The sequence below is a fragment of the Simochromis diagramma genome, unplaced genomic scaffold, assembly GCF_900408965.1.
Source record: "Simochromis diagramma unplaced genomic scaffold, fSimDia1.1 OVJJ01000426.1, whole genome shotgun sequence".
NCBI classification, from domain to species: domain Eukaryota; kingdom Metazoa; phylum Chordata; class Actinopteri; order Cichliformes; family Cichlidae; genus Simochromis; species Simochromis diagramma.
Genome location: NW_024387170.1, coordinates 418074 through 445000, shown reverse-complemented (window position 1 = coordinate 445000; position 26927 = coordinate 418074). Strand labels below are relative to the sequence as shown.

At 44.4% G+C, this 26927-nt stretch overlaps 1 protein-coding gene and 1 long non-coding RNA gene across 3 annotated transcripts; one reads left to right on the top strand and one right to left on the bottom strand.

The window, feature by feature from the left end:
- Nucleotides 1-3709: 3709 nt before the first annotated feature.
- LOC120744575 lies at nt 3710-21860 on the bottom strand. The gene is made up of 3 exons (XR_005698396.1): nt 21834-21860; nt 18881-18885; nt 3710-3822 (listed from the first exon to the last, which is right to left on the bottom strand). It is a non-coding gene; the product is annotated as an uncharacterized LOC120744575 (long non-coding RNA).
- Nucleotides 13456-25351, top strand: si:dkey-288a3.2 (protein phosphatase 1 regulatory subunit 37). Of its 2 annotated transcripts, XM_040049066.1 has the most exons (4): nt 13456-14409; nt 17734-17889; nt 18258-18370; nt 24733-25351. In XM_040049066.1, the coding sequence occupies exons 1-4, from the start codon at nt 14391-14393 to the stop codon at nt 24886-24888; spliced, it is 444 nt and encodes a 147-aa protein (XP_039905000.1). In that variant the 5' UTR covers nt 13456-14390; the 3' UTR covers nt 24889-25351. The 2 variants fall into 2 exon arrangements, with proteins under 2 accessions (XP_039905000.1, XP_039904999.1); XM_040049065.1 differs by lacking the exon at nt 13456-14409 and having other exon boundaries at nt 17554-18370.
- The last annotated feature ends 1576 nt before the right edge of the window (nt 25352-26927 follow it).

Sequence of the window (26927 nt, the reverse complement as noted above, 5' to 3'; positions counted from 1 at the left end):
GAAACAATCAGACCGACACGTGACTGATACAAACCATCTCTGAGACCTGAGGTACACATTACCCTGAACGACCTCCTGTAAGCGATGTTCATCAATCCACAGTCGCTGTTCCTTTTCCTTGTTTTGCTTGTCAGGGCAAAAATAAAAAAGTGTGTTTTCCACTCGCTGCACAAATCTGCCACCTCCAGTGATTGATGCAGTCAAATTAGATGTATGTGGAACACTGGCTCTGAAAATGAACACATCAACTGATGACCAGCTGTTTCTAATTATTATACACTGGTTAATTAGGACGCTGTGTCACCATCAACGGTGGCGGTAAACTGTGTGAAATTCATAATTCATACTGTGGCATCCAATAAGCTCCCCGATCACGCCAGCATAGCGTGGCGTGGATGGCGAGGCCGTACGGAAAAAGGCCAGGGAGGGTGGAGGGTGTGTGTGTGTGCGCATTCTTTGTCACGTCTCCAGCTTCTTCCTCTGTGTCTGTCAGCAGGGCGTGCATGTAGGTGGCAGCTTGGAGTGTCTGGATCTCAAAGGTAAGATGAGCCCTCACTCTGTCATTATTAAGCATGACTGTGACTTCATGCTGCACCTAGTCATTTTGTAATGTTTACACACACAAATGCATTTCTGCAATCTGCTGACCAAACAATCCAGTTTACCAGAAGCTGAGATTAGTTTTATATGGTTTTCAAACCAACATCAGATTGAAACACTAAACAGAGCTGATGTGTAACTCAGAGCCCGCTGGTGTGCATGTTTAGGGTCAGAGGTAGGGTTAGGGTGGTTTGCCCATGTTAGAAGCACTATGGTTAGTCACACATCTAGTCCTGTGTACACCAAATCTGTTAGCTAGAAACCAGCCAACAGTTTTTCCAGACACACAAACTATAAACAGGTTAGCCTAAGGTCTGATATGTGCAGTTATTTACATGCTGTGCGACTTAGCTCCGATTGGCTGGTTTCTGTACTTGTGATCTTCCCACACACGTGACGCTAACAGGCGAGCTGCAGAGCACTCTGCAGGTTGAAGCATGTTTCTGTCCTCTCTTCTTCACTTTTTACCTTTCCATCAGAAATGCAGAGACACACAGAGAAGCAAAGAGCCAGTATCAGCCTGTGATTCAGTCAGACTGCTCCAAATGATGGCCAACATACAGAGAGTGCATGTTAAAGACATGTTTCTCAAATACTTTTCAGCACGGCGACAAAATGCAACTGAGCCTAAATCCTGGTGCGCTGGTAAAGCTGTTCACCTGAGCTCAGTTCAGATCTGGTCTCCAAGCTTTGCTTGTAGCACCAAGGTAGAGCTGACAGTCCTCCAAACCCTGGTCGTGATCTTAATGCTGTTAACCTGAAATAATGCTAAATATGGGATTTGATTTATAATAACAGACGTAAATCCTGGTTCACATCTTAGCCTTGAACCCAAACCGCTTTGCAGTGCAGTTTATATGCTGACACTGTGGGAACAAACAGACAAGGATGAAATAAATGGATGTTGACTAAACCCTAACCGTGGCTGGGTTGTCTGTTTCCTGGTGGAGAGGCTAAGCTTGACCTAACCTAACACAAATATCAAATCGTTATCATCAACTGAATTTAAACACAATCTAGTCCTGTTGATTAAAGTACAGTTTAGCTCTGAATGAAACTAATCCAGTCTCCCCTCAGTCTGTCGGCCGGTGATTTGACTGCATATAACTGGCTGAAGTTTTAAATCCAAGCTGGACGCTCTTCTCCTGTTAGAGGTCTTTAAACGTGCTAATATGGAGAGCGGGAGCCACATCTGCATACAGCAGCAGTGTAAACTTGTGCGTGATGCCATGATGGGCGTCACTGTCGTCACGCACTGATGACATCTGACTGCGGGTGCTGCTGCCTTATTATCTTTCCGACGCAGGGCGGATTAGAAAAAATGGGATTTCAGATGGCTCTCCCTTCAACCCCACACGCCCTCTGCCATCGCTCAGTTAGGTGATTATTGTTAAAACAGAGGGGAAAAATCATTTTGGAAATAATTATGATAGTAATTATCGTTTCCCCTTCTTGGCCAGGGAGATAAGAATGAACCCAGGAGATAGAGCAAAGGGGGAGAGACTAAGAGTCTTAAAAGTCACATGAATTTGCCTGATCAGTCACAGCTTAATGTGGAGTGTGACTTCTGAGCAGGCTGGAGTGACTTCCTACAGTAATCAGATTACAAAGTGGTAACATCAAACCCTACAATGGCCTAAAGAGCTCAACGCTCTGAAAAGTAAGAAAATACCTTTATTAATTTGACAACACGTGCTGCAGTTACACATGACACCGTGCTGAAACCTGCAGCGACACAGTAACAGTGGAGCAGTTCATCAGGTTTGAACTGATGGAGATGTGTTCTTAGTGAGCTGTCCTCTGTATTTGCCTGCTTTCTTGAACTGTATTGAATTGGGGCCTCGATAATCCCAACAAACACTAAGAAACAGGGATTAGTGACAAAAATCAGAAAAGCACTTTTCTAAATGCAAACCCTCATATTTCATATTTCAGTGTAAAATGTGGTATCTGTATTAATTCATTGATATTGTAAGTGGAATTAATGACTGACCTGAGATCAGCTAAATCACACATGCTTAGGCTATGAATGCAAAGCAGAGATGTTATGTTTTCATTTAAAACTAAAATCCCAGCCACGTGTACAGCGGTCCCTCGCTATAACGTGGTTTTTTACAGCGCATTGTGTTCTGCGTCCTGATTGGCTGTAGATCATTGTCAAGCCGTGTATCCTGTACAGTACAGAGTGCGTTCAGCTTGTCAAATTTAAACTAATCTTCGATCCTAGCAGTGTGACTCTGAAGTGCTGCACTGTGTGTTTGTAAGTTTCTCCCCAACAAACACAACAATGTCGACGAAACGTTGTCACCTGCCTTTGGTTTCATTCTGTAACAGTGGACTTATTTTTCTACGAAAGTTTGAACTTTGAGAGTTTAAACGAGAGAAAAGTGAAAATGTTCATGCCTGTCTGAGAGAACTCTATAAAGTGTGTAGTGACGGGTTTGACAGCCTTAAAACATCTGTGATAGTTGGCTACTTAGCTGATGTCATCCATCGTAGTAACTAGCTGTGTCCCAAAACGTCGGCTGCATCCTTCAGAGGACCCGGCCTTCGTGGTCTACGTGGGCCGGGTCCCTCAAAGACCGAGAAGACCAGAAGTGCGAGGCTGTGAAATGGGACGGTCTCTCCTTCAGATCTGCGTCACCGCTGTCTCGGTGGAGTTTAATAAACTCAGCCGTCTGCTCCTTGCTATCTAAAATATAACAGGACACTGGAGTAAACTCTCGACCGTCTCACACTTCTGTTTAATCAGTTTTCTGTTTGACGTTTATTCAGCTGTGTGAAAACCCCGGAGGATTAATAAAGTTTTATCTAATCTAATCTAATAACTTTAATCTCAGCCAAACCGATTTACTCAGGAACAAATAAAACACTGAAAAAAGCCAAACAATAACATTTTTAAGTTATCAGAGTGACTTATATATCATGTTTAACCTGAGTAGTGAAAGAGCGCAGGGAGTTTGAAGACAATGAAGCCGGGAGTCCGCTGTTATCGACCTGGCTAGCTATCGAGCTGGTGGGTAACAGACGTCTCTGAAAACGTCGGAGCACTTTTGCAAATATGTGGTGTCTTGATAAACCGAGCAGATATTTGAACTTTATTTTGTGACCCAGAGAGAGGAATAAGAGTAATATTAAAACTTAGTAGCTGCCGCCATTGTTGGAAACTGGAATGGGCTGAGCCGCGCTATGAATTCTGGGAAATGGTGGGACACGAAGGACCTCCATCCTCCAAATCTGGTGAAAAGGAGGACGCATTTGTTGGCCAGATTCGGAGGAGTCTACGAATTGGGACAGCCTTCATCGCGTTGCTGTGACGTAATCGGTCTACAGATGCACCCTCGGGAGGATGCAGCCGACGCTTTGGGACACAGCTTCTGTGTGTCTGTGTAGAAACTGCAGATGGTCAGATTAACAGCAACAGTATTTTATCCGCCATTGTAGAAATTCATGTAACGTAAACAATAATATGTTTTCCATATTGACATGTCAGCAGCAAACTCAGTAAGGCTGTGATTATAAGCAGTGTTACAGCTGAAGTACCAGGGGTCCAGGAATGTGCCAAGAAAATATCCCCCATAGCATTACACCAGCAGCATTAGCTTATACTGGTAGAAGGTGGGTTCATTCTTATACCAAGCTCTAACTGTACTAGACACTTTCTGACTCATGTCCCCACTTTTTAACTTTACACGGTTTTTTATATTTCTTTGGTTCCTCAAAGGTTCCAATAAAAAAATATATGTAGAAGTTTGGAACCACTAGCACTCTCTGAGCTGGCTGCCCAGTTAATCTAAGCAACTGGGGTAAGGGGCCATAGTCTGGGGGGTGATTGAGAAGCCCACAGTCACTCTGACAAAGCTCCAGCTTTGCTGTGTTCAGAGAGAAGAATCTTCCAGAAGGACAATGATTTAGGCCCCCTGGATTTTGCCAAAAGACACTTGAAGGACTCTCAGACCATGACAAACACTTCTGAAACTGGCTGATACCATCCCTACAGTGCTGCAGTGATGGCAGCATCATGCTGTGGGCATGTTTATCAGCTGCAGGAAACTGGAAGACTAGTCAGGGTCAAGGGAAACATGAATGCAGTAACATACAGAGATGACACTCTGGTCCAGAGTGCTCTCGACGCCTGGGCCGAAGGCTCATCTTCTAACAGGACAATGACCCCACGCACACAGCTGAGATAACGGGACAACTGCGTGATTGTCCTTGAGTGGCTCAGTCAGAGGTGCACTTGAACTCAGCTGACTGATGGTTCCTCTTCTTGCTCGGGTTTCTAATGCCTGAGGTCTTCACTAAGCAGCTGTGCCCATCTCCTGATGTACTCATGGATCTTTATTGTTTCATCCTGAATAGTGGTTCTGACACTCACTAGTCCTCAGCTTCCTTCCTTCTTTCCTTCCTTCCTTCCTTCCTTCCTTCCTTCCTTCCTTCCTTCCTTCCAGTAAGCCTACAGTCTCAGGATGCTGGATTTAAGGTGAACCTCCACGCATGGTTAGAAGTTTTCTTGTCTTAATGCCAGAGGCCACATACCTGCCCATTAGAAGATGACCTGCTCTTCCTGAGCTACAGCCAGTTCAGTATGCCTTCTGGCAGTTCCCCTCAGTCCTGACCATCTCCCATCTCTCTGTTACGACTACACTTCTCCAGTCCACATGGCGTTTGCTGTAGATCCTACAGTGTGGAACATCTGTTTTCTTCTGACTTCTTTCTCTCTTGTATACCTCTTCAAGTGATTAGCCAAGGCTGTGAGTCTTTGGCCGTTTCTAAGGCCTCCAATAAAGGCAACTTTGGTCTTTATTGTCCACGTGTGCCCCAGTTGTTCCTTCCGTCCCTGCTAGTTCTCTATTTTTTTATGCTCCTGCTTCCTGATGTTCGTGTCCACTGGGATTTCCACATCTGTCACAACTGTGGTCTTCTGCTACTTGTCCACCACTGCCGTGTCTGGTTGGTAGGCCAGCAGCTGCTTGTCTGTCTGAAACTCCCACAGGACATTAGCCGTGTTGTTATCAACCACCTTTGGTGGTGTCTCCCATCGGGACTTGGGGACTTGTAGTCCATGCCATGCACAGATTTTCCTGTACACTATCCCTGCCACATGGTTGTACCTCTCAGTGTACGCAGTCCCAACTTAAACCTTCTTCTATGTGTTGGATAGTCTCCAGGCACCTTTGCATAGTCTGCAACTAGGCCTTTTCTAGCCACTAAGACCAGCTTATTAGTCCTGCTTACCTTCTGCAGGTTTTTGGCTGTGGCTGCCTTCTATTAAAGTCCTGCTGACCTTTTGTCCATGTAGTTGTTTTATAAATCTATTATTATGCCTTGTTGCAGCTCCATGTCTCTGCATCACCTTTGTAACCATTTGACTTCACATCCACTCTTCTCTGTAGATCTGAGTGAGGTAGATTAGTGAGTCAGTGTCATGCATGCAGCTTTATGCATGCACAGGAGGTGGCTTGCGTTCGCTCCACTGTGGAATCTGTCCTGTATCTGCTCCTAATGATAAGCTGGATTAAGAGGTTGAGGCCTGTGAAGAACACCTGATGGTAACTTTGGGAGTTGGCCTGCAGTGTTTTCTTCTACGTTCCCTTTGGGTTCCTGGTGAACATGATCAGTGTGCAGGAAACTGACTCGTAGGCTGTCCAGTTGCTGTCCCTAGTGTTACCGTCTCGTGTGCAGCTGTATCAACCAGTTACTGGTGTTTTGGCTCTCTGGTGTTATCTCCAGTACCGTTTATGAGCTGTGCTCATGTACTGACTCGTGTGCCTACTCACCTTGGTTCTAACATGTGTTGCGTATAACCTCTCTAACTGGAATAGTAACATTTTATCAGTTTTATCAGTCGTTTTACATGCCTCAGCATTTTAAAATAGCATTAAACATGTTTTGTATTGCATCTCCTCTGCCCACAAACAAAACACGACAGATGGAACATGGTATTAATTAAGTCACGTTGAGTATTTTACCAAAATAAAATAAATGAGTTCTGAAGTTTTACACGGACAGGAGCAATGAATAACAACTACATATTAACACTGCAGCTAAAATGTGAATTTGGATTTAATTTACACAAAACAAACCACATTCTGCTGTTGCATGTTTATAACACCAGTTCCTGCAGAGGTGTGCCCATCACTGAGTCTGTTACACATTTGGCAGTTTTTATGTTGCACCAGTTTTATCGTATCATTTGATTGTCGTGGTTTCTATTACATGAAGCTTCTGGAGATGACTACTGGTTTGTAGTTGTGGTATATGAACAAAATAGGAATAATCTGAATGTCATTATTACGATATGTCAATATGATTCACGTTTGAACAAAACATACTTCTCTCTGTGATGTTATGAGTATAAAGTGGCATCAACGTGACTTCCTCAAGTAAATTATAAAAACATAATTAAATGTATTAGTTGTAATTCACCACTGGGTTCTGGCACAGAGGATAAGTTGCCAGTTTAGACATTGTTATATGTATATTGCTATTATATACCGTTAAACTGTTCATTTCACATTCAGTGTGCAGGTAAAGTAAGCAGACTACATTTAGCAGCTTCAGAAGTTGAGGTGCTGTATTATTGATTACGATGGTTTGCAGGCAGACAGTAATCAATGGACCCTCCAACATTCACATCTTGGAAGTCCAATCATGAAAAACTGGAGCTGTCATTATTTCTCTTTCTGTGTTTCTGATTAACTCTCAGAACTTTATTAAAAGAAAACACACACACACAGATAAACTTTGCTTATAAGGGAAGTTGTTTTGTCGTGATTTTTGCTGAAATGTTCATTTCAGAAAAAAAGGATAAAGCACATTTAGAGTAGTGCAATTTTGCCTGTTAGCAAACAGCCTCCCAATTATCTTCCCTTTGATTGCTTGCCTCCATCAAGGTGAGCGATTAGACCACCGCTCCTGTGAAGCTCTGGAAGTCGTCCTGAAATCGCTGCACTTTGATTTCATCAATCTGCAGGCAGCCCAACTGGAAGAAAATGTGAGTTTTATGAGCAAAACTTATTTTGCTCATCTTCATCTTCCAGTTGCAATACAGTTTCATATTCAGGCCTTCCCTTGTATCAGATTAGAGGCTATTTTTTTCCTTCCAAAGAAACTTCATAACATTCCTGTCAAATTTGGGGCCTTGCTTTCTTTATTTTTTTCCCTCTGCTTTTTTTTTCTATTCCAGGGAGCATCGTCCTTGTTGGATATGATTTTGTACTATGAATCTACAACACATCTTGACATTTCTGACAACAGCAGTATGGGAACATCGAGTTGGAGGGCCCTCGCTCATTTGATAAAGCAGGTTGGCTGACGCAGTGGAATAGCAATCTTTTCATGTAGGCTATCTCGCAGGGATAATGTACATCCTGCAAAGTGAGTTTTGTGGCACATTACCGGGACTGAAGATGCAGGGCAGAGCAAACCGGGTGAGAAGTTCTGCTATGAACATCAACACAAACGCTGGATTATCACAACTAGCATTAGCAGGCATAGCTCGTTAGCTCTGAGGGTTAAGTGACTGTTAGATTAATATCATCAGGGAGGGACAGAACGAGAAATTTGACTTTGAGTCCACGTAAAGACCAAAGGACTGTCGAAGCTTCTTTAGTGCTGCTGCATTTTAACCCACGGCTTGGTAAGAGCTCTGGCACATGTTGTGGCAATAACAGTGGATCTCACTGACTATGGTAAATGTCACAACAGTATAAATATTTATAGTTTTGTGAAGTGTTAGAATTCAAATGAAATGAAGGCAAAAAACTGAAGTTATGACGAGCACGGGAAGGAACAGTTCAATTCAGTTTTATTTACACAGTTTTATTTATATTGTAAGGTCGACCCTACAATAACACATACAGAGAAAAACCCAACAATCACATGACCAGTGTTGGGAAGGTTACTTTTAAAATGTATTCCATTACAGAATACAGAATACATGCCCTAAAATGTATTCTGTAACTTATTCCGTTACGTTACTCAATGACAGTAACGTATTCTGAATACTTTGGATTACTTAATATATTATCATGCTTTTTACAACTACGTGAATGTACTATTGCTGTGTGATTTATTACTGTTACTGAAGGTCCGCGACTCCGAACTGTAGTAAAGGGACCTCTGACTAATACGGCGGGGTCCCTGTAGGCTCGTAGCCGAAAAATAGCTTTACTTTGTTGTGTGGGTCAACTTTTATTGCGAGAGACAGAGAGAGGCGTTGAAAGGCTGCTCCAACGGAACTTATTGTTTTCGGAGGAAAAGGCAAGGCAAGGCAAGGCAAGTTTATTTGTATAGCACAATTCAACAACAAGGTGATTCAAAGTGCTTTACAGAGACATTAGAAACAAGAACAAATAAAAAGCATGATTTAAAATTGATTAAAACAAGCAAATAAACTAACTAACTAATTAACAAACAAACAAACAAACAAACAACAGTATATAAAATCAAAACAGATAAAATCAGAACAGTAGATAAAATCAGTAGTTAAATGTAAGTTTTGAAATTTAAGCTTAAAGTGTGGATTTGGTGCTTTATTCAAATGCAGCTGAGAACAGGTGAGTCTTCAACCTGGATTTAAATAAACTGAGTGTTTCAGCTGATCTGAGGCTTTCTGGGAGTTTGTTCCAGATATTAGGAGCATAAAAGCTGAATGCAGCTTCTCCGTGTCTGGTTCTGACTCTGGGAACTGATAAAAGACCAGATCCAGATGACCTGAGGGATCTGGATGGTTCATACTGGGTCAGGAGGTCATTGATGTATTTTGGTCCTAAACCATTCAGAGCTTTATAGGCCAGCATCAGAACTTTAAAGTCTATCCTCTGACGGACAGGCAGCCAGTGTAAGGACCTCAGAGCTGGACTGATGTGGTCCACTTTTTTGGTCTTAGTGAGGACTCGAGCAGCAGAGTTCTGAATGAGCTGTAGTTGTCTGACTGATTTTTTAGGTAGACCTGTAAAGATGCTGTTACAGTAATCAAGCCTACTAAAGATGAATGCATGGACTAGTTTTTCCAGGTCCTGTTGAGACATCAGATCTTTTATCCTTGATATATTCTTGAGGTGATAGTAAGCTGACTTTGTTATTGTCTTAATGTGTTTTTCTAAGTTTAGGTCTGCATCCATCACTACACCCAAATTTCTCGCCTGGTTTGTGGTTTTTAGATGTATAGATTGAAGTTCTCTGGTGACCTGTAATCGTTTTTCTTTGGCGCCAAAGACTATTACCTCAGTTTTGTTTTTGTTTAGCTGGAGAAAATTGTGGCACAACCAGTCATTGATTTCCTCAATGCATTTACCAAGAGCCTGTACAGGGCCTCGGTCTCCTGGTGACATTGTGATATATATTTGTGTGTCATCTGCATAGCTGTGGTAGTTTATTTTGTTGTTGTTTATAATCTGTGCCAGTGGGAGCATGTAGATGTTAAACAGAAGGGGTCCCAAGATGGAACCTTGGGGAACTCCACATGTGATACTTGTCTGCTCAGATGTGAAGTTACCTATTGATACAAAGTATTTCCTGTTTTCTAAGTATGTTTTGAACCAGTTTAGTACAGTTCCTGAAAGACCTGTCCAGTTCTCCAGTCGTTTGAGTAATATGTTGTGGTCAACTGTATCAAATGCTGCACTGAGATCCAGTAAAACTAGGACTGACATTTTTCCACTGTCTGTATTCAGACATATGTCATTAAACACGAACACGGTGTACAGTCGAGTCTTAATAGCTTACTTACAACTGGGCTCGTCAGGCACTCTTCTTGGCTGAAGTGGTTATTATTATATTTACATGCTTCCAGCTCCCGTTTTTCCTCGATGACAACTCCTACCTTTCCACTCCCCTTTTTCTCCCTCCTCGAGCTCACAGACCCATAACAGGTATGGCAGTCCATTCTCCCTGCAACATGGACTACACTGCCCATGATGCTACATTCTTTAGAGCTATGCTTGTAGCATTCTGCCTGTTAGCTTATCACAACAACAACAACAACGAAAAGGCGCTCTCTCACCCAGGAAACACACAGTCGCAGAGAGAGAGAGCGTCGCCCTGTAACCATGGCAACCGTAACGCTGCCGCCTGGAACAACAGAACGTAGCTGTCAAACAAAACCCAAACAGTCCTGACCCGCCACAATATGAAACAGAAAAGTACCGCAGTGTAATCCATTTATTTCAACAAAGTAACTGTATTCTGAATACCACCTTTTTAAACGGTAACTGTAACGGAATACAGTTACTCATATTTTGTATTTTAAATACGTAACGGCGGTACATGTATTCCGTTACTCCCCAACAATGCACATGACGCCCTATGAGCAAGCAGTTTGGCGACAGTGGGAAGGAAAAACTCCCTTTTAACAGGAAGAAACCTCCAGCAGAACCAGGCTCAGGGAGGGGCGGGGCCATCTACTGTGATTGGTTGGGGCGAGAGAAGGAAGACAGGATAAAGACATGCTGTGGAAGGGTTAACATATCTCTGCATTAGCTTTGTTGTAAGTGTTTGGTTCATTTTGCTACAATTATGACTTAATAATTATTTATTGGGTGCCGCCGGTGCATCGAGCCACCTGGGGGGCTCTTCAACTGGTGGGGGAGATTGTCACATCTTGCAGGAGCTTTCCTCTCCTCGGGACTTCTCTGCAGGAGGGGGAGATACAGGAGAGGTGGAGGAAGATCTCAGCCTGGGTGTTTATTGTCTTATGTAGTCTGGAAGATGAGTGGATGGTGGGGTGGGTGCAGTTTTCTCTGTGGTGGGGTTGGGTGGACTGTCCCGGGCTCTGTGGGGCCGGGAGGCGCTGCTGCGCTGGGCCCCGGTCTGGATGGGCCTGGGCCCCCTTTCCCTGGCGGGTCGCGGAGTATGGGGGTGCCTACTGGGGTCAGCGGGGGAGCTGGCCCCAGGGAGGGGTCACTTGCCCCTCCCTTCCTTCCCTCCCCATCTCCAGCTGCCTCCCTCTTCCCGCTCCACCACAACCACCCACACATGCAGGACCTTGGAGTAGGGGTATGTCACCAGGGTGCAGAGGAGGCTACCCCCCCCTCTGTCCCCTTCTGGCTGCCTCTGCCTCAATTTTATCCCACAACTTAGACATTCACATTACTCACACTCTCATTACACATACATATAGGATCTTGGGGGTGGGCACGATACACAGAATCCAAAGTACCATCAGGGTGTACACCCCACCCCTGGCGTCGTTGCCCACCTCTCAAGGTTAAATACACGTAGACATTGAGGGCTAGCAGGAGGGACTATGCGCTTACCTGCTGCTCTCTGGCAGGTAGCTCCATGCCCTCCTGGGTTTTAAATGCACCTTAGAACACACATGCATCAACACTACAATGAGCGGGTGGAGGGAGGTTTGGAGTCTTCTCTCACCCCCGTTCTCTGCGACCTGCTGGAGCGGGGGGGCTAGGAGGAGGAGTTGGCCGTCCGACTGCGGTCTGGAGTGTGGGGCCTCCCTGCTGCTGCGGAGTCGGGGCGGTCTGCCTCCCCCCACCGCAGGGAAAAGGGTAACACCACCTGGGTCTGGGTGCAGTTCCCCCTCCAGGGGCAAGGGTACCTAGACCCGGTTTGTAGAGTACGCTTGGGGAGTGTGATCGTGTGTACAGCGTCTCTTTATGTCTGTCTCCACGTTGGTTGAGTGTGGAGTAAGTGCATATGAGAGCATGAGGGTGGGAATGGATGTTTGTGTCTGTGTGTGCCTGTATTTCTGTGTCTATATGTCAGGTTGGGTGTCAGGCGCCACCTCTCTGGGGACATCTCAGGCCCTCCAAGGTTTGGAGGCCTATCTCCCCCTACCACCACTTCCCCTGCCAGTGGCGGACTCCCTCAGACATCGGTGCGTTGGTGGTTCTTTGTGTCCGGGGGTGGGCGTCCAGGTACACACCGGCTCACTCCTTGGCGGCCGCTTATCGGGGCCTGGAGCCTGGGGCTCGCTCGGGCCACTTCGGAGGTGGGGTGCCCCCGGCCTCTCGGCCTGGGGCTCGGTCACTCAGGCACAGCTGGCTGCCGGCGGAGCTCACGGGCGCGTCACTGCAACTCCCCCTGGCTTCTGCTCCGCGGCTGCTGAGTGAGCCCTCATCTGGGACTCTCCTCAGCTCTTTCTGGGACAGTGGCGCGGCTGCCCCTCTGTTGGTCTTCCTTGGTCTCTTGTGTTCTGGGGGCCTCTGGATGTCTGGAGTTTTGATCTCCTCCATACCTGCTTCATGCCCTGGAGGACGGGGCTGTGGCCCCCCCACACCCTCTAGCAGATCATTACATGAAGGAACCTTTTAAAAAAACAAGCGCGTCCATGCTCACAGGTGTACACACGGGTGATCACACCCACAAACTACACCCTTTTTGGCTCCTACCTCAAAGCACACTGTGTTCTGTTGATCTTATGTGCTGCACAATAATGTTTAATATTTAGTATTTACTGTCATATTCCCATATATCATTGTGATGTTGTTTATTCTATTACTCTTGTTCTCTTCTGCTTGTTTTCTTTTTTCTTTCTCAGCAGGTGATCCAGGTGATTGATATATGCATTTTTTATTTCTTTTTTTTTTCTTCTGCTCATTCTGTTGGTTTTTGGTTTTTGCCCTTCTCCCCCGTCCCTCTTCTCAGCTGTTTCTTTTTCCCTCTTTCTTTCTCCCCTTCTTTCCCCCAGTCAAGTCTGTCCCGTATTCAGTAAGTGAAAATAAAATAAACAATAAAAGGTGAATCAAATGGACCATTAAGGCAAGGCTGGGATGGTCAATTTGGTAAAGTAAATCCGTTGGGCATCTTTCTTTGCCTTTAGACAATAATTCTGATGGCAAAAGAGCCAAACGGGACAGGCCAAAAAAAAAAAAAAAATTATTTATAGTTTCACTTTTAGTTTTAATATCAGGGCTTTCATCTCAGGGTCTGTGTGGGGACCAGCCTTGGTCCACTCTTTGTGAAGCCCTCCAGTGGTTTCAATGAACATTTATTGTTGCTTGTTCAGTTTTCCTTCCAATCAACTTTCCGTTAGCAGTTTTCCAAACAGCACTCAGTGAGCAGCCGGCCTTTTCAGCAGTGACCTTTGGTGGTTTACCTTACAGAGGGTGTCAATTATCGTCTAGTGACAGGTCAGCAGGCTTCCCCATGATTGTGGTTGCATGTACTGAACTAGACTCAAACTAGAAATGAAATTTCCTGATAAGTTGAGATTTTCATGAACTATAAATCATAATCACCAAAATGTAAAAAGTAAAAGATCATTTTCTATGTAATGAAAATGTTTAGCTTTTTGAATAACTTATGAAAATTTTAACCTTTTCTCATTTTTGAGATCTACTTTGATAACCTTGGCCGAGACACCCATATCTGCCCCAACAGCTCTCCATATCCTCCAGCAGCATGGACCTAACCTCCCTGTCACTCAGGGTTGTTCTTTCTCCGGGTTTTTTCCCAGTGTTTGATGTCAGGGAGGACAGACAGGTCAGTCCACTGTTCGAATGCGAGTCCTTAGAAGCACCTTCTCCACTTGTCTTTCCACAGGTCTGAGTGTTTGACAGCCGCTGGTGAAGCTCTTTCTTTCAATATTCATCCTCCCCTTCTCTTCTTTTCTACTCTTGGTCAGATCAGACATTCTGACGAGTCTTTTTTCTGCAGTTGTCTGTATTCACTCTGTCTGCACTGTGTGTGTGTTTCAGAGTGTGTGTCTCTACAGACTGGATGTCTGCAATGTGGCCTTGGTCGACTATCCTGTCCAGGCTCTGTCTAAAGCGCTGCGGAGCAGCCGGCTCACAGTGCTGCACCTTCAGCATGTTCAGCTCAGCGGGATGCCGCTGTACACACTGGGTAAGACGTGTCCGTGTGCATCGCTCTGCACTCGCAGGCTGTTTTTTTGCAGCGATTTTTAAAAATGTACTTTTGAAATAGTGTCTGTGTATATAGCATTTGTGTGTGCATGGATTTAAAAATGTGGGTTTTTGTGCACGTTTATATGTGTGCATGCATGCGTGGGGGTTTGTGTCCTGGCTGCCAGAGCCTTTATAGACATGTGCAGTGGTGTGTAAAGTGACAGGTAAGAGATTAGGCCTTTAATCCAGGTCCAGACCTGCAGGGAGGGTCACAGGTCAAAATCTGGTCCTGCTGGCCACAGAACACACACTCGTGCACACATACACACAGTTTGGAGTCGTGTATTGTTAGATACATATTAGGACGTAATGGGATGTGAGCATGCTCACACTGCACGCACAGCTATACATGTTTACAGCATACGAAGACCCACAAATGATTCAAACTTCAGCACATCTATCTGACCTTCACTGATTTTTGTGACCTCTCAACACTGTGGAAGGACAAGGAAAGGAGAGGCTTTAGGATGGTGACTAGGAAGGTTGCAGGACTTTATGTTCGTGACCTGTGCACAGACACACACACACACCTACAAACACACAATCACTGGGTGAGTATATAGCACAAAAATACACAAAAGGCTAACAGAACACCCAGGGTGGGTACACAGATGGACAGATATATAGCATCTCTCACACACACACACACACACACACACACACACACACACACACACACACACACACACACACACAGTGTTACAAAGAAAGGAAGAGTTTGATTAAATAATAAGTGCAACGTGAGTAGTTATTAATAGCCTTAAGGAGGCAAACCAGACAGTGATGTAGCAGTAAATTTATCGCAGCGCCCAAAGTGCTCTATGGAAAACTAATTTTCTTGCTTTAAAGCCGCTTTAATTATAATCCCACAACAATCACAGGACGATGTGGTTCTTTGAATCCTGGTACATGAACTGGTGTAATAATAAATCTGTCTCTGTGTCCGACTGGGACACAAATATCAAAGACAGCATCTGATCTCCTCTCAGCTGGGAGCAGGCAAAGACCCAAATGGACACAGTGTGCCGCCCACTCCCAACTTGTTCCTCCAACATTTGCAGCTCCTTCCTGGATTTCTTTGATATTTTCAGGCTGCTAAAGATTCTGCTCCTCCCATGCTCATCCTCACCCCACTCCTGCCTCTGCTATTACCGAGGCCCACCGGCGCCCTCCTCCTCCTTCCCTCCCAGCAGGGGGTCCCAGCTGAGGATCATTGCCTTCGATTCGAGGGGCTTGTGATTGCGGGATTGGGTGCTTGCAGTGGAGTCGACCGGATCAATCCCACTGATACCACCATTTGGTTCCTACTGTGCCTGATGACAATGTTGGCATTCCACATGCAGCCCAACAGGCTTGATCAAATCTGCAGCATCGATCTGGATGGAAGGGCAGCGAGGACCTAGACAACACGGACACATGTACAGTACACATGACACAAATACACAGGGAACGCCCACAGCGCACACATAAATACAGAATATGTCTACAAAAGCAGCGTCTCAGCTGTGATAAAGAAGTGAAAAGACTGGTAACGATGGTGTGCACAGTGATATTTGGAGCAGAGGGTCGCGGAGCTTCGCTGGTGCTTTGTTAGGTCTCCTGTGCTGAAAACTCTGCTGTTAACAATGGCTTCAAGGAGAAACACTTCTTTGGTATAATTACTGAAAGAGATTTTCAGTAATTACACTTTGTGCCGTGCTCCTGTTTTCATGTTCAGTCAGTCCTACCCAGCTGGCCTGTGTTGGCACTCACAGGACAGACTAGTACAGTGGCACAAAGTTCATAACATTAGCTTCATTTGGTTAGGGCTCAGATTTCCTAGATTTGAGATGTATTTGGGCCATGATCCAGAACACCTCCCACCGTGAGCAAGAAGCAGGAGCTTTTGATAGCTGTGTGCGATACTGCATATTTTGGTATCAATCCGATACCAAGTAAACACGGGCCAGATCGCCGATACTGAAATCGATACCGATACTTTTCAATAAATAAGGTGGATGCTCATTGAATTGCTAAATCTCAATTAATTAAATTAATTTAAATAGTTAAAACCCAGGACATAATTAGCACAAAGTTTATAATTAAATAGAAAATGCTTTATTATCATTTTTTTAGAAACATGTTAAGTAAAAAGTGCCGCAAACCAGGAAACAAATGAAAACAAACAAGTACTGTTGAGAAACTATAATACTAAAATTACAATTAAAATCCTCAACAACAAAAACAACAACTGGTGAAAATATAAATATATGTAAACAACCCCCAAAGCGTCTAAGTCACGTGACGGCGCAGCATCTAAACACAAGAGGGGGGAGGAGCAAAGTGTGCCTGCGCTGACACAGGAGCGGCGAGTCCGGCGACCTGGCTGTTGGTCTTTGCTGAAGCATAGCATTGCAAACAAGAGCAGAACTGAAAGTAAAGAATCGACCAGGCTAGTATCGATCTGATACCGATGCTGACTTGGTATCGATGCAATCGATATTTGGATCGATCCGCCCAGCACTAGTTTTAGATTCCACCCTCACCAATGGAGTAAATAGTAAATGGTCTGTATTTATATAGCGCTTTACTAGTCCCTAAGGACCCCAAAGCGCTTTACACAACCAGTCATCCACCCATTCACGCACACATTCACACACTGGTGATGGCAGCTACATTGTAGCCACAGCCACCCTGGGGCGCACTGACAGAGGCGAGGCTGCCGGACACTGGTGCCACCGGGCCCTCTGACCACCACCAGTAGGCAACGGGGGAAGTGTCTCGCCCAAGGACACAACGACCGAGACTGCCCAAGCCGGGGCTCGAACCGGCAACCTGGGAGGATGGATAGCTTTGCTAACAAGGACATGATCTTCCCTTCACATCAGTAAACAATGCACAAACGTGTCATTAACATCTTTTTTGCACTCTCACATAATTTCTTCAGGGATTATTAAAGTATTGTGATTCTGAAGTCTGTCATTGTGAGTCCCAACCCTAGCCCCGAAGAAAAAGGTTGTATTTTTGGAAAATATCAAATCAATTGATGTTTGTCTGATAATCTGCTGATTACCCAGACAAAACAATTAAAAAAAAGATATATACATATATATAGCGAGAGAGAGAGAGGATGCTGCTGTGTAGCATAGGCTCAAGGTTACGGTAATCGCTGAGGACTTAGAATTCAGCGTATTAACCTGCAAGAATAACTGAAGTAATGTAAAGCCATGATCAGCTTTGCATTTGCCAGCTTAGTTGTCCTATCATAACTTGTCCATTCCAGTTGGTGCACTGAAGACAAACCAGGCGCTGCGAGAGCTACACCTTGCTAATAACCTGTTGAACAGCTACCAGGATGCCCTTCATCTGAGAGACCTACTACGGTTCAACAATACTCTGCAGACACTGGAGCTCAGCAACAATGCTGTAGCAGATGCTGGTAAATGTTCATACATAAATCCTAGAACTACATGGTTCACAGTCTACTATGTAGATGTGTGGTGAGATGGGCCCTGAGTTATACAGTCATAAAACAGGTGAAGACAAACAAGGATAAGTCCATGGCTGAACCCTTACTGCTCATACATTACAGGGAGATGAAGTTTGCAAACATGCACAGACCAACTATTATTATTTCACTAATACAGACATGCGGATGTGTAAGGCACATAGCAACTTACATCAGAGTCACTACAACCAACACTCCCACCATACATCTGGAAGTGCCATTTAGCTCCAGCACAGACAACAATGAAAGTTTGTCTGTGCCGTCTGCTAATAAACATATTTTACTGTTTGTTTTCCGAGGTTTGGAGGAGCTGTGTGACGGTCTGAGGCGGCAGAAAGGAGGTCTCAAGGTCTTACTGCTGAGGAATAACCAGATTACTGTAAAAGGCATGGAGCATCTGGCTAAAACTCTGGTGAGGAACAAAGTGTTGGTTCTTTATGTGGAACAAAATCCAATAATGTGAAGAGTCAGCCAAAGGGTTGAATTAATACAGTGTCCGGTCATTTTGAGCCGTGTAAAGACATTAAGGACGACGGTGTTAGTGACAGTTAGCATTAGGGTTGCTAACTGTGGCTAGCAGAGGAAACACACGACTCTCAGAGCGTGTTTTAGGACCACTGAAGCTGTGGAGACATGTATGTGCCATCACTGCCACTGAAGCAAAGTGAAAACAGAAGAAACAGGTATGAACCAAACTCAGCGTACGCCTGTGCAGTGCACCAACATGGATAATATCATGAAAGAAGGCAAACTTGTATGTATGCTGCTCCCTTACTCACAGGGGTCACCACAGTATCCTGACACAATCCCAGAAGTGTGAAGCACTACTCAGTGTAAAACAGAGCATGCGAATAAACCACACCCAGGCCAATCCTACATGTGTGGCTGGATGTCTACAAGTCACAGCTTCTTCTAGGTCGACACACCCTGAGTTAATGTGTGAAATACTACATTAAAGAAGGCTTAGCAGCAGAGATTCAGACTAATCAGGAAAATGTTTGCTGAGTTCAGTCATTTTTATAGGCTTTTATTTTTGCAACAAGAATCTTTCTGGCACTTCCACGTTGGCTTAACTTTTTAGACCTGATGCTGTGTCCATCTTCTTATACAGTCTATGCATAAGTGATGTGTTTCATGTCAGCTGCTTGCCCCTGAGTGTCTGCACACACACCTATACGGTGGCCCCTAGAGACAAAGCACGTACAAACTCCAAAACACTTGCAAACTCCAAAACACATGCAAATTCCAAAACACATGCAAACTCCAAAACACGTACAAATTCCAAAACACTTGCAAAATCCAAAACACTTGCAAACTCCAAAACACATGCAAATTCCAAAACACATGCAAATTCCAAAACACTTGCAAAACCCAAAACACTTGCAAACTCCAAAACACATGCAAATTCCAAAACACGTACAAATTCCAAAACACTTGCAAAATCCAAAACACTTGCAAACTCCAAAACACATGCAAATTCCAAAACACTTGCAAAACCCAAAACACTTGCAAACTAAAAAACACATGCAAATTCCAAAACACGTACAAATTCCAAAACACGTACAAATTCCAAAACACGTACAAATTCCAAAACACTTGCAAAATCCAAAACACGTACAAATTCCAAAACACGTATAAATTCCAAAACACTTGCAAAATCCAAAACACTTGCAAACTCAAAAACACATGCAAATTCCAAAACACAACGGAAGTGCTCCAGGACGCTAGGGGCAGTGTTGAGCTCGATTTGCAAAATAAACGGCAAGTTTGTCTGTATGGGACGGTCTAGTCTCCGTCGCGCTTCCCAGGTTGCCTAGCAACCATGATACTAACCGCTGGAAACGTGTCATACAACTTGGTTTGACAGAAATGAGGGAGAACATATTTTGTTCATTTGTTTGTTTGTTTCTACAAGAGCTTTGTGTGATTTGATAAGTATCTGAGGCTGAGACCACAGGACAGTAAAACATGATTTTTGGGCTTCATTTCTGTACTGAACAGTTATTTCAAGATTAATTAGTAAATAAGAATTAGCTGATGTTGTTCATGAGACTAAAGTCATATCACTTTGGTAATGTAAATATAATATGGCCAATATTATAGTTATTATATTAATCATTATTAGCTATTACAGCAGTGAACATGAACTCTGTGTCAAATACTGAGCTTCAGTACAGATTCAAGTTGCAGTTATTTATATGTCTTATCACCTTAAATCTTCACTCAAAGACAAGTATCTTTGACAGTGTATATATAGGTGTATCATATATAAGAGACAAATGTTGTTCCTTCAGTATGTTGGCATTACTAAATTTGGCTCATTGCTTACATATATTTATAAAAAGCAAATGTACGAGCTGTGATAACTGTGTCTGATAGAATGAAGAGTAGACTGATATATGAAATATTCCTTTATTGGGTGAGAAAATCAGACCATGTCATAACTGCTTTAAGTCACACAGAATAGATATCAGAGCCTTAAACAGGCTGGCTTCTGCTAAATGGGTCAAACTGGGCAGAAAGTATACAAACACATAACATCCTTATAGAATATGATGTAACACTATAGATCAACTTACATCAGAATATATAAAGCATATAAACAGTTACAGCAATATGATACAACAAACACAGCAGTACTACTGATCCAAAATACTCAAAGCTTCATAGAACTGAAACCAACATTTATTTTTAGCTCCATTCTGCTGCTGATACATACTTTAGGTTTCTGAACATTAAACTTGTTGCTGCCTTTCATAGTGTGTAACTTGAAGGCCCTGAGTACTTTCTCCCACACTGAAAACACTGGGATGATAAAATTATTTGAACATTACCTAATAAGACTGATTCAGGACAGACAGTTATGTTAAACTTTCCTAGCAGTCCTTCACAAACAGGGAACAGTCTGTCTATTCTCTCCATCTGTCAGCTGCTGCTGGCTCTTCCTCCTCCTCTTCCTCACACACTGCTGAGTTTGTCCTGGTGGATCATCAGGGGTGCAAAGCCTCACAGATGATGTGCAGCAGTGGGTCCCTCAGTCTGTCCTCACTCTGGACACTTGCAGTTGTCACACATGGAAATCAAATGTGTGATAAGCTGCAGGATTCAAACACAAGTGTGACTTATAAACACATGTTCATACTTTTATTCCACAATCAGAGAGAAAGAAACAGAGAGCGAGTGCAGGACAGACAGACAGGTGACAGTCTCAGGTGTACACACTGCTACAAAACAGCACAAAAGAAGCAGGATTTAGTGTTTGTGTTATTACGAGTGCTAAGCAAGAAGAGTTCCAGATGGTACAGTGGACACATGTGTGACTCCTGCGATTAAAGCATCTTTCTTTCAGCTTAACGAGTGAACCGTCACCTCCTTCAAACACACGTTAAAGTCCGTTTGGCTCGACACCACCGAACAGAGGCAGCAATGTAACATGGCTAACATTAACAGTGCAGTGAATCCTGCTTGTGCCGTGATATTCAGGACTGCAAATCGAGCAGCATCACTGACTTTCAGCTTGTTGTGTTTGTGGATATATGACTGACTTTAATTATCCACAAAATCATCACAATCTCTGTAAGATTAAGGTCGACTATATATATATATTTTAAAGTAAAGGCTTTAAAACCAAGTTAATTCTGAAAGTACAGACATGACTAATGTCACATAACTTTCCCGACATGTGGCCAACAATAATGGTTTAATGTTCTTCATTAAAAAAATATTTGCGCATAAATAAGTGACATAATATTCAGTACTTACTTCTGAAAGTTTACTCTTCCTCCGCTCTGCTTTCACCGTTTTTTTTCGGCAAAATTATCCACACCACCACCGCACTATGAAGTCTGGGATATGTTGGGCCATGAAGGCTACACCGACCCATCCTTAAAATTCAGGGAAATTATGGACGCATTTGAGGGCCGCATTTCGAGCAGCCTTTGAATTGGGAAAGCCTTCTCTTGTCGCTGTGACGTAATCGGCCTTAAAATGCGGCCTTTAAGGCTGCAAACCCCAAATCCGGTCATTGGTACTTCCTGGCTTGTGTAGTTACTAGGTAACAAAAGCTCAACACTGCCCCTAGCGTCCTGGAGCACTTCCGTTGTGTTTTGGAATTTGCATGTGTTTTTGAGTTTGCAAGTGTTTTGGATTTTGCAAGTGTTTTGGAATTTGTACGTGTTTTGGATTTTGCAAGTGTTTTGGAATTTGTACGTGTTTTGGAATTTGTACGTGTTTTGGAATTTGCATGTGTTTTTTTAGTTTGCAAGTGTTTTGGATTTTGCAAGTGTTTTGGAATTTGTACGTGTTTTGGAATTTGTACGTGTTTTGGAATTTGCATGTGTTTTTTAGTTTGCAAGTGTTTTGGATTTTGCAAGTGTTTTGGAGTTTGCATGTGTTCTTTAGTTTGCAAGTGTTTTGGAGTTTGCATGTGTTTTGGAATTTGCATGTGTTTTGGAATTTGCATGTGTTTTGGAGTTTGCAAGTGTTTTGGAGTTTGTACGTGCTTTGTCTCTAGGGGCCACCGTACACCTATGATGTACTGATACTACACGTCTGCAGCATTTTATCTAGAAAAGCTACATTTACATTACACATCTATCATTCGGGTCCATGTTTGTCATGTGACGTCTCATCATTGCAGTGTTTCTTGTAAAATGTAACTGTGAACACTGAATAGTTCAGCACGCTTCAACGACACCAGCACGACATGCTGTCCAATCACGTGTGAAGGCAAAAATGTTTATTCTTTTTCTCACATGGCTCGCTGCCTGGCTTCTGACTGTCTCGATGCCATGAATTGTACAAATGGAACTAATGGCTCACTTTTAGGCAGCCGGCTGCACCCATGAAAGGCGACGACACAAACGTGCACACCGCCGACTGACACTCAGAGCAGGTCAGCATCAGGTTAAGGTGTTAAGGGTTAACATTCATGCAGGTTTGCAACTGCAGGTTTGTCATATCAAGTTTTTACCTTATTTTTAAGTTGTGATGATAAAATGACACCAGTCATACTGTCAGTAGAGGTCTGACAGCGTGCCTAATATGAATGTTGATCTCAAACCTGCGCTCACTGCCAGCTTTAGTAGTCATGCAGTGCATCTTTTATGTTCTTTGGATCCTGCTTTTGTGCACATTTCCAAGATGAGAATATCACTTTGGTGGTGGAGATTAGACGATCCAACGTGGTTGTTAAGATTCGAGGGCGTTAATAATGAGTTCATTTTATGGGTTATACTTTTTAAGGAAACATCTTTTATGTTACTGACACTAGGCTTGTTTAGCATGTGGCTGAAATACAGTGAAACCTGTTAGCATCTGTCTGACGCTGCTAAGCCAAGAGCCAGGACGGTGTTCTCTTGGAGAGCGGTCAGCAAAGACTCGACCCGAGCTTCATTTCCAGCTGATACTTGGTGCTTCCCTCTGTGTGGAGTTGTGGAACATGAGCCTGGAGAGATGAGTCCAACCTCCCAGCATCGTTGCACAGTCCTAATAACATGCATTCCTTCTGTGTGATTGGCAGCATAAACTGTACCCTCCTGTCATGTGAGTGGCGATTGTAAAAGTCAAAAGGCTGGAAATTAAAGGCCTCTCTCTCTGTCTCAGCACACACACACACACACACACACACACACTTCCCCAAAAGAAGGAACAGTTTGATTAAATAATAGATGTGTGCTAAGAAGGGCTGCTCATGCAGCCTGCCAGTCACAGGGATAAGTAGGTGTCCTTGCAGGCCGTAATGATGATAATTAGAGCCATAGCTGGTTGTGTCGAATATGATGATGAAGAGAGCTGTTATTAACCTTTCTGCTTGGTGTATCTGCGTTTTCTCTCTGTCCTCCTGGCTGGTTTAGTCCTTTGGAGGCCTGAGAGAGCGGGGGCAGACAAAACCTGCTCAACGTCAAATTGGACGGAAACTCTAAGCAGGGCTTTTCCGAGGTGGACGTGTCACCGAGAGCGCCAGCTTTGCCTGTTTCTGCTGCTTTTTTGTTTGAAGCCAGCACGGCATGTGTGAAAGCATACTGTGTTTTTGGTGGTTTCACACTCCTGCACCCCCCTCAGACTTCTCACTCCAACCCTCCCGTGGTTTACGTTTGACAGGTTTCAACCATGCTTGACTCTCACACACTCTCAACCATGCAGTTGCCTCTTTAATTGTCTGCTATTATCCCTCGTGCATATCCATTCAGGGAGGCTCTCCCTCCCTCTCCTCCTCCCCTCTTCACCGGAGAAGCTTCTCGCCACGCGTCGGATGCGGCGCTGCCTCCGTGTGCCGTGACTCAGTGAGGGAAAGGGAAAAAAAAGGTGGGGTGTTGGGGGCTCTCGAGTGTGTTTGTTGTCACTGCGGTGCAAATTAACATAGAGGAAAACGCTCTCAGGGTCTGTCAGTTGCTTTCCTAGCTTCCTTTCCACCCCCGCGCTCCCTCTTTCTTCAGAGCAGTGACCAGAGGAGTTTAACAAGGGTGGTGAGGCGAGGGGGCAACCGAGGAGTGGGTGGCGCGTTCCTCTTCAAGCTGCTGGGCAACACGGGCCCCTTGTGCCCTCGACACCCCCACTTTGCTGCACCAGCTAATCAACCTTCAATGCTAATGTGGCTCTGGAGAGTAAAAACAGAAGTTCTGAAGATTAACACGAGAGGAAACATTTTGAAAAGGAAGAATAATCACTGTATAATCACAATGATAATTAAAACTTCTCACACTCACTTGCACAAAGGAACACACAGTGATTAACTGGTGGGTTAAGTAAGTCATCTTGAACCCTGTGTTGCAGCCAGTGCTGAAGGTCCTGCAGGTCCTGGATTTGAGTGAGAATCTGTTGGGGAACGAGGGGATCCAGATCATCAGGGAACCTCTCATGGTCAACAACTCAGTGCTGCAGCTTGGCCTGGCCCAAGCCAGCATCACCTGTGAAGGTACACCATGTTAGTCTGTGTTCTGCATTTGTAATACAGCTCAAGTTCACTTGTCACGAGTGTAGAAAAACATAAGGGTCATGTACAGTCCTGCGTCACGTTGGGTTACTGCACGCAGCATCAGTCAGAAGTAGCTTCTTTGTACAGTAACATTAGCCTTAGGGTCGGGTCCAGATTTGGTGCTGCTGTCTTATTCTTTTTTCCATCGTCTGGGCCTCATATCATCTTTCTAACAAGAGATATTAACAATATTTTAACCACTGAAAAACACATCTAAGCTCTGCTAGGAAAAAATGAAAAATCAAACAGTTACTTTCACACCTCAGTCTAAATCCAGAAGCTTGTTTCTGCTCACGAAACACTTTGTGACCCACTTTGAGCATCAGTATAATGGGATGTAGTTCACTAGCTGGGCCCACGTCCTCATTTTAGGTTTGACAGCGTTTTAGTAGGTAAAGGTGAATGCTTGGACATGAATTAAGCTGCGGTTTGGGGAAGGCCTCGAAGGGGACTGGCGACGGCTCCCGGGCCTGGCAGATCCCCAAAGAAGGCATCCCCTAAAAGCAGTAATAACTGTGCGACACGAAGGTCGAAGACGTCAGCAGATTTTCGATTCGACTTATTAATACAGCACCGAACCACAGTGACAGACACCTCGAGACCTTGCAATGATGTCTAGAGGGAAACCCAACAATCATATGACACCCTATGAGCAAGCACTTTGGCGACAGTGGGAAGGAAAAACTCCCTTTTAACAGGCAGAAACCTCCGGCAGAACCAGGCTCAGGGAGGGGCGGGGCCATCTGCTGTGATTGGTTGGGGAGACAGAAGGAGAAGAGGACAAAGACGAGTGCACGGAGCGCGAACGTCGCTCCGTGGTGTGGAGTGGATGAGCTCGGACAATTTGGAAGGAATGGCAGGAGAAGAGATCAAAGGAAGTTGCAAACAACGGAAATCTTAATGGATGAATGAGGGGAACCCTCCTTCAGGGAGCAACGTGGCTCGACTTTGAGCTGAAGCTCTGACGGACAAGAATGCTGGATTTGAGATTTGAGGTAGGGCTTGGCGGCTCGAAGAGCTTGTCAGCTTGTCTTTGAGTAGAAGATGGAGAGGGGGTGCTTAGCTGGTTAATTACTTCAGATAAGATAGCAATAACGACTGAGCTGATTTTTGAATTAACAGAAGAACAGCAGCAGCTTGGGAAGAGTTGATGAATTGAAAGACTGATTAGAGGAAAATAATCTCTATAATAATAACCCCCAAAATCATCCGAGAGCAGAGAACGAGTCCACTGGACTTCGTGGGAGATGATAAGACGTTCAGACGCAGTCAGAACCGCGAGTCGACTTAGAGAGCGGTCTCGAATGATTCTGTCGAGGCTGGATGCCTGATGAGGCTGGTGAAAGCACATGAGAAGTAAAGGGACGCCATGAAGAATAACGCGCACGACGCAGTCTTAAAAGGAGTGATAGAGGGCAGAACCTGGCATCTCGGTGCCATGAAGGTTCACCTTTGCTTTGCAAAGGCAGGAAAGATGGCAGCAAAACTGGCATCTCGGTGCCGGAAGCATGCTGCTGCATTTACGAATGAAGGATAAAGAGAGAACCTGGCATCTTGGTGTCACCAGGAGCGCCGGTGCTTTGCGAAGGCAGGAAAGATGGCAGCGAATCTGGCATCTCGGTGCCGAGCAGAGAAACTGGTAACTCTGTATTAGAAAGCGTGCTGCTGCGTTTGCGAATGAGGGATAAAGAAGAACCAGGCATCCTGGTGTCAAGCTTGATATTGCATTCGTAAAGGAGGGACAGAGAGAGAGAACCTGGCATGCTGCTGCATTTGCAAATGAGGGACAAAGAGAGAACCTGGCAACTCGGTGCCAGAGGGGTTTACTATTGCTTTGCAATAACGGATGCAGAGAAACTGGCAATGTGGTGGAAGAAGATTGCTGCTGCGATTACGAAAGATGGCTATAGAAGGAACGAGCTAGAACAGGGGTGGGCAACTCCAGGCCTCAAGGGCCGGTGTACCTGCAGGTTTTAGATGTGTCCTTGAACCA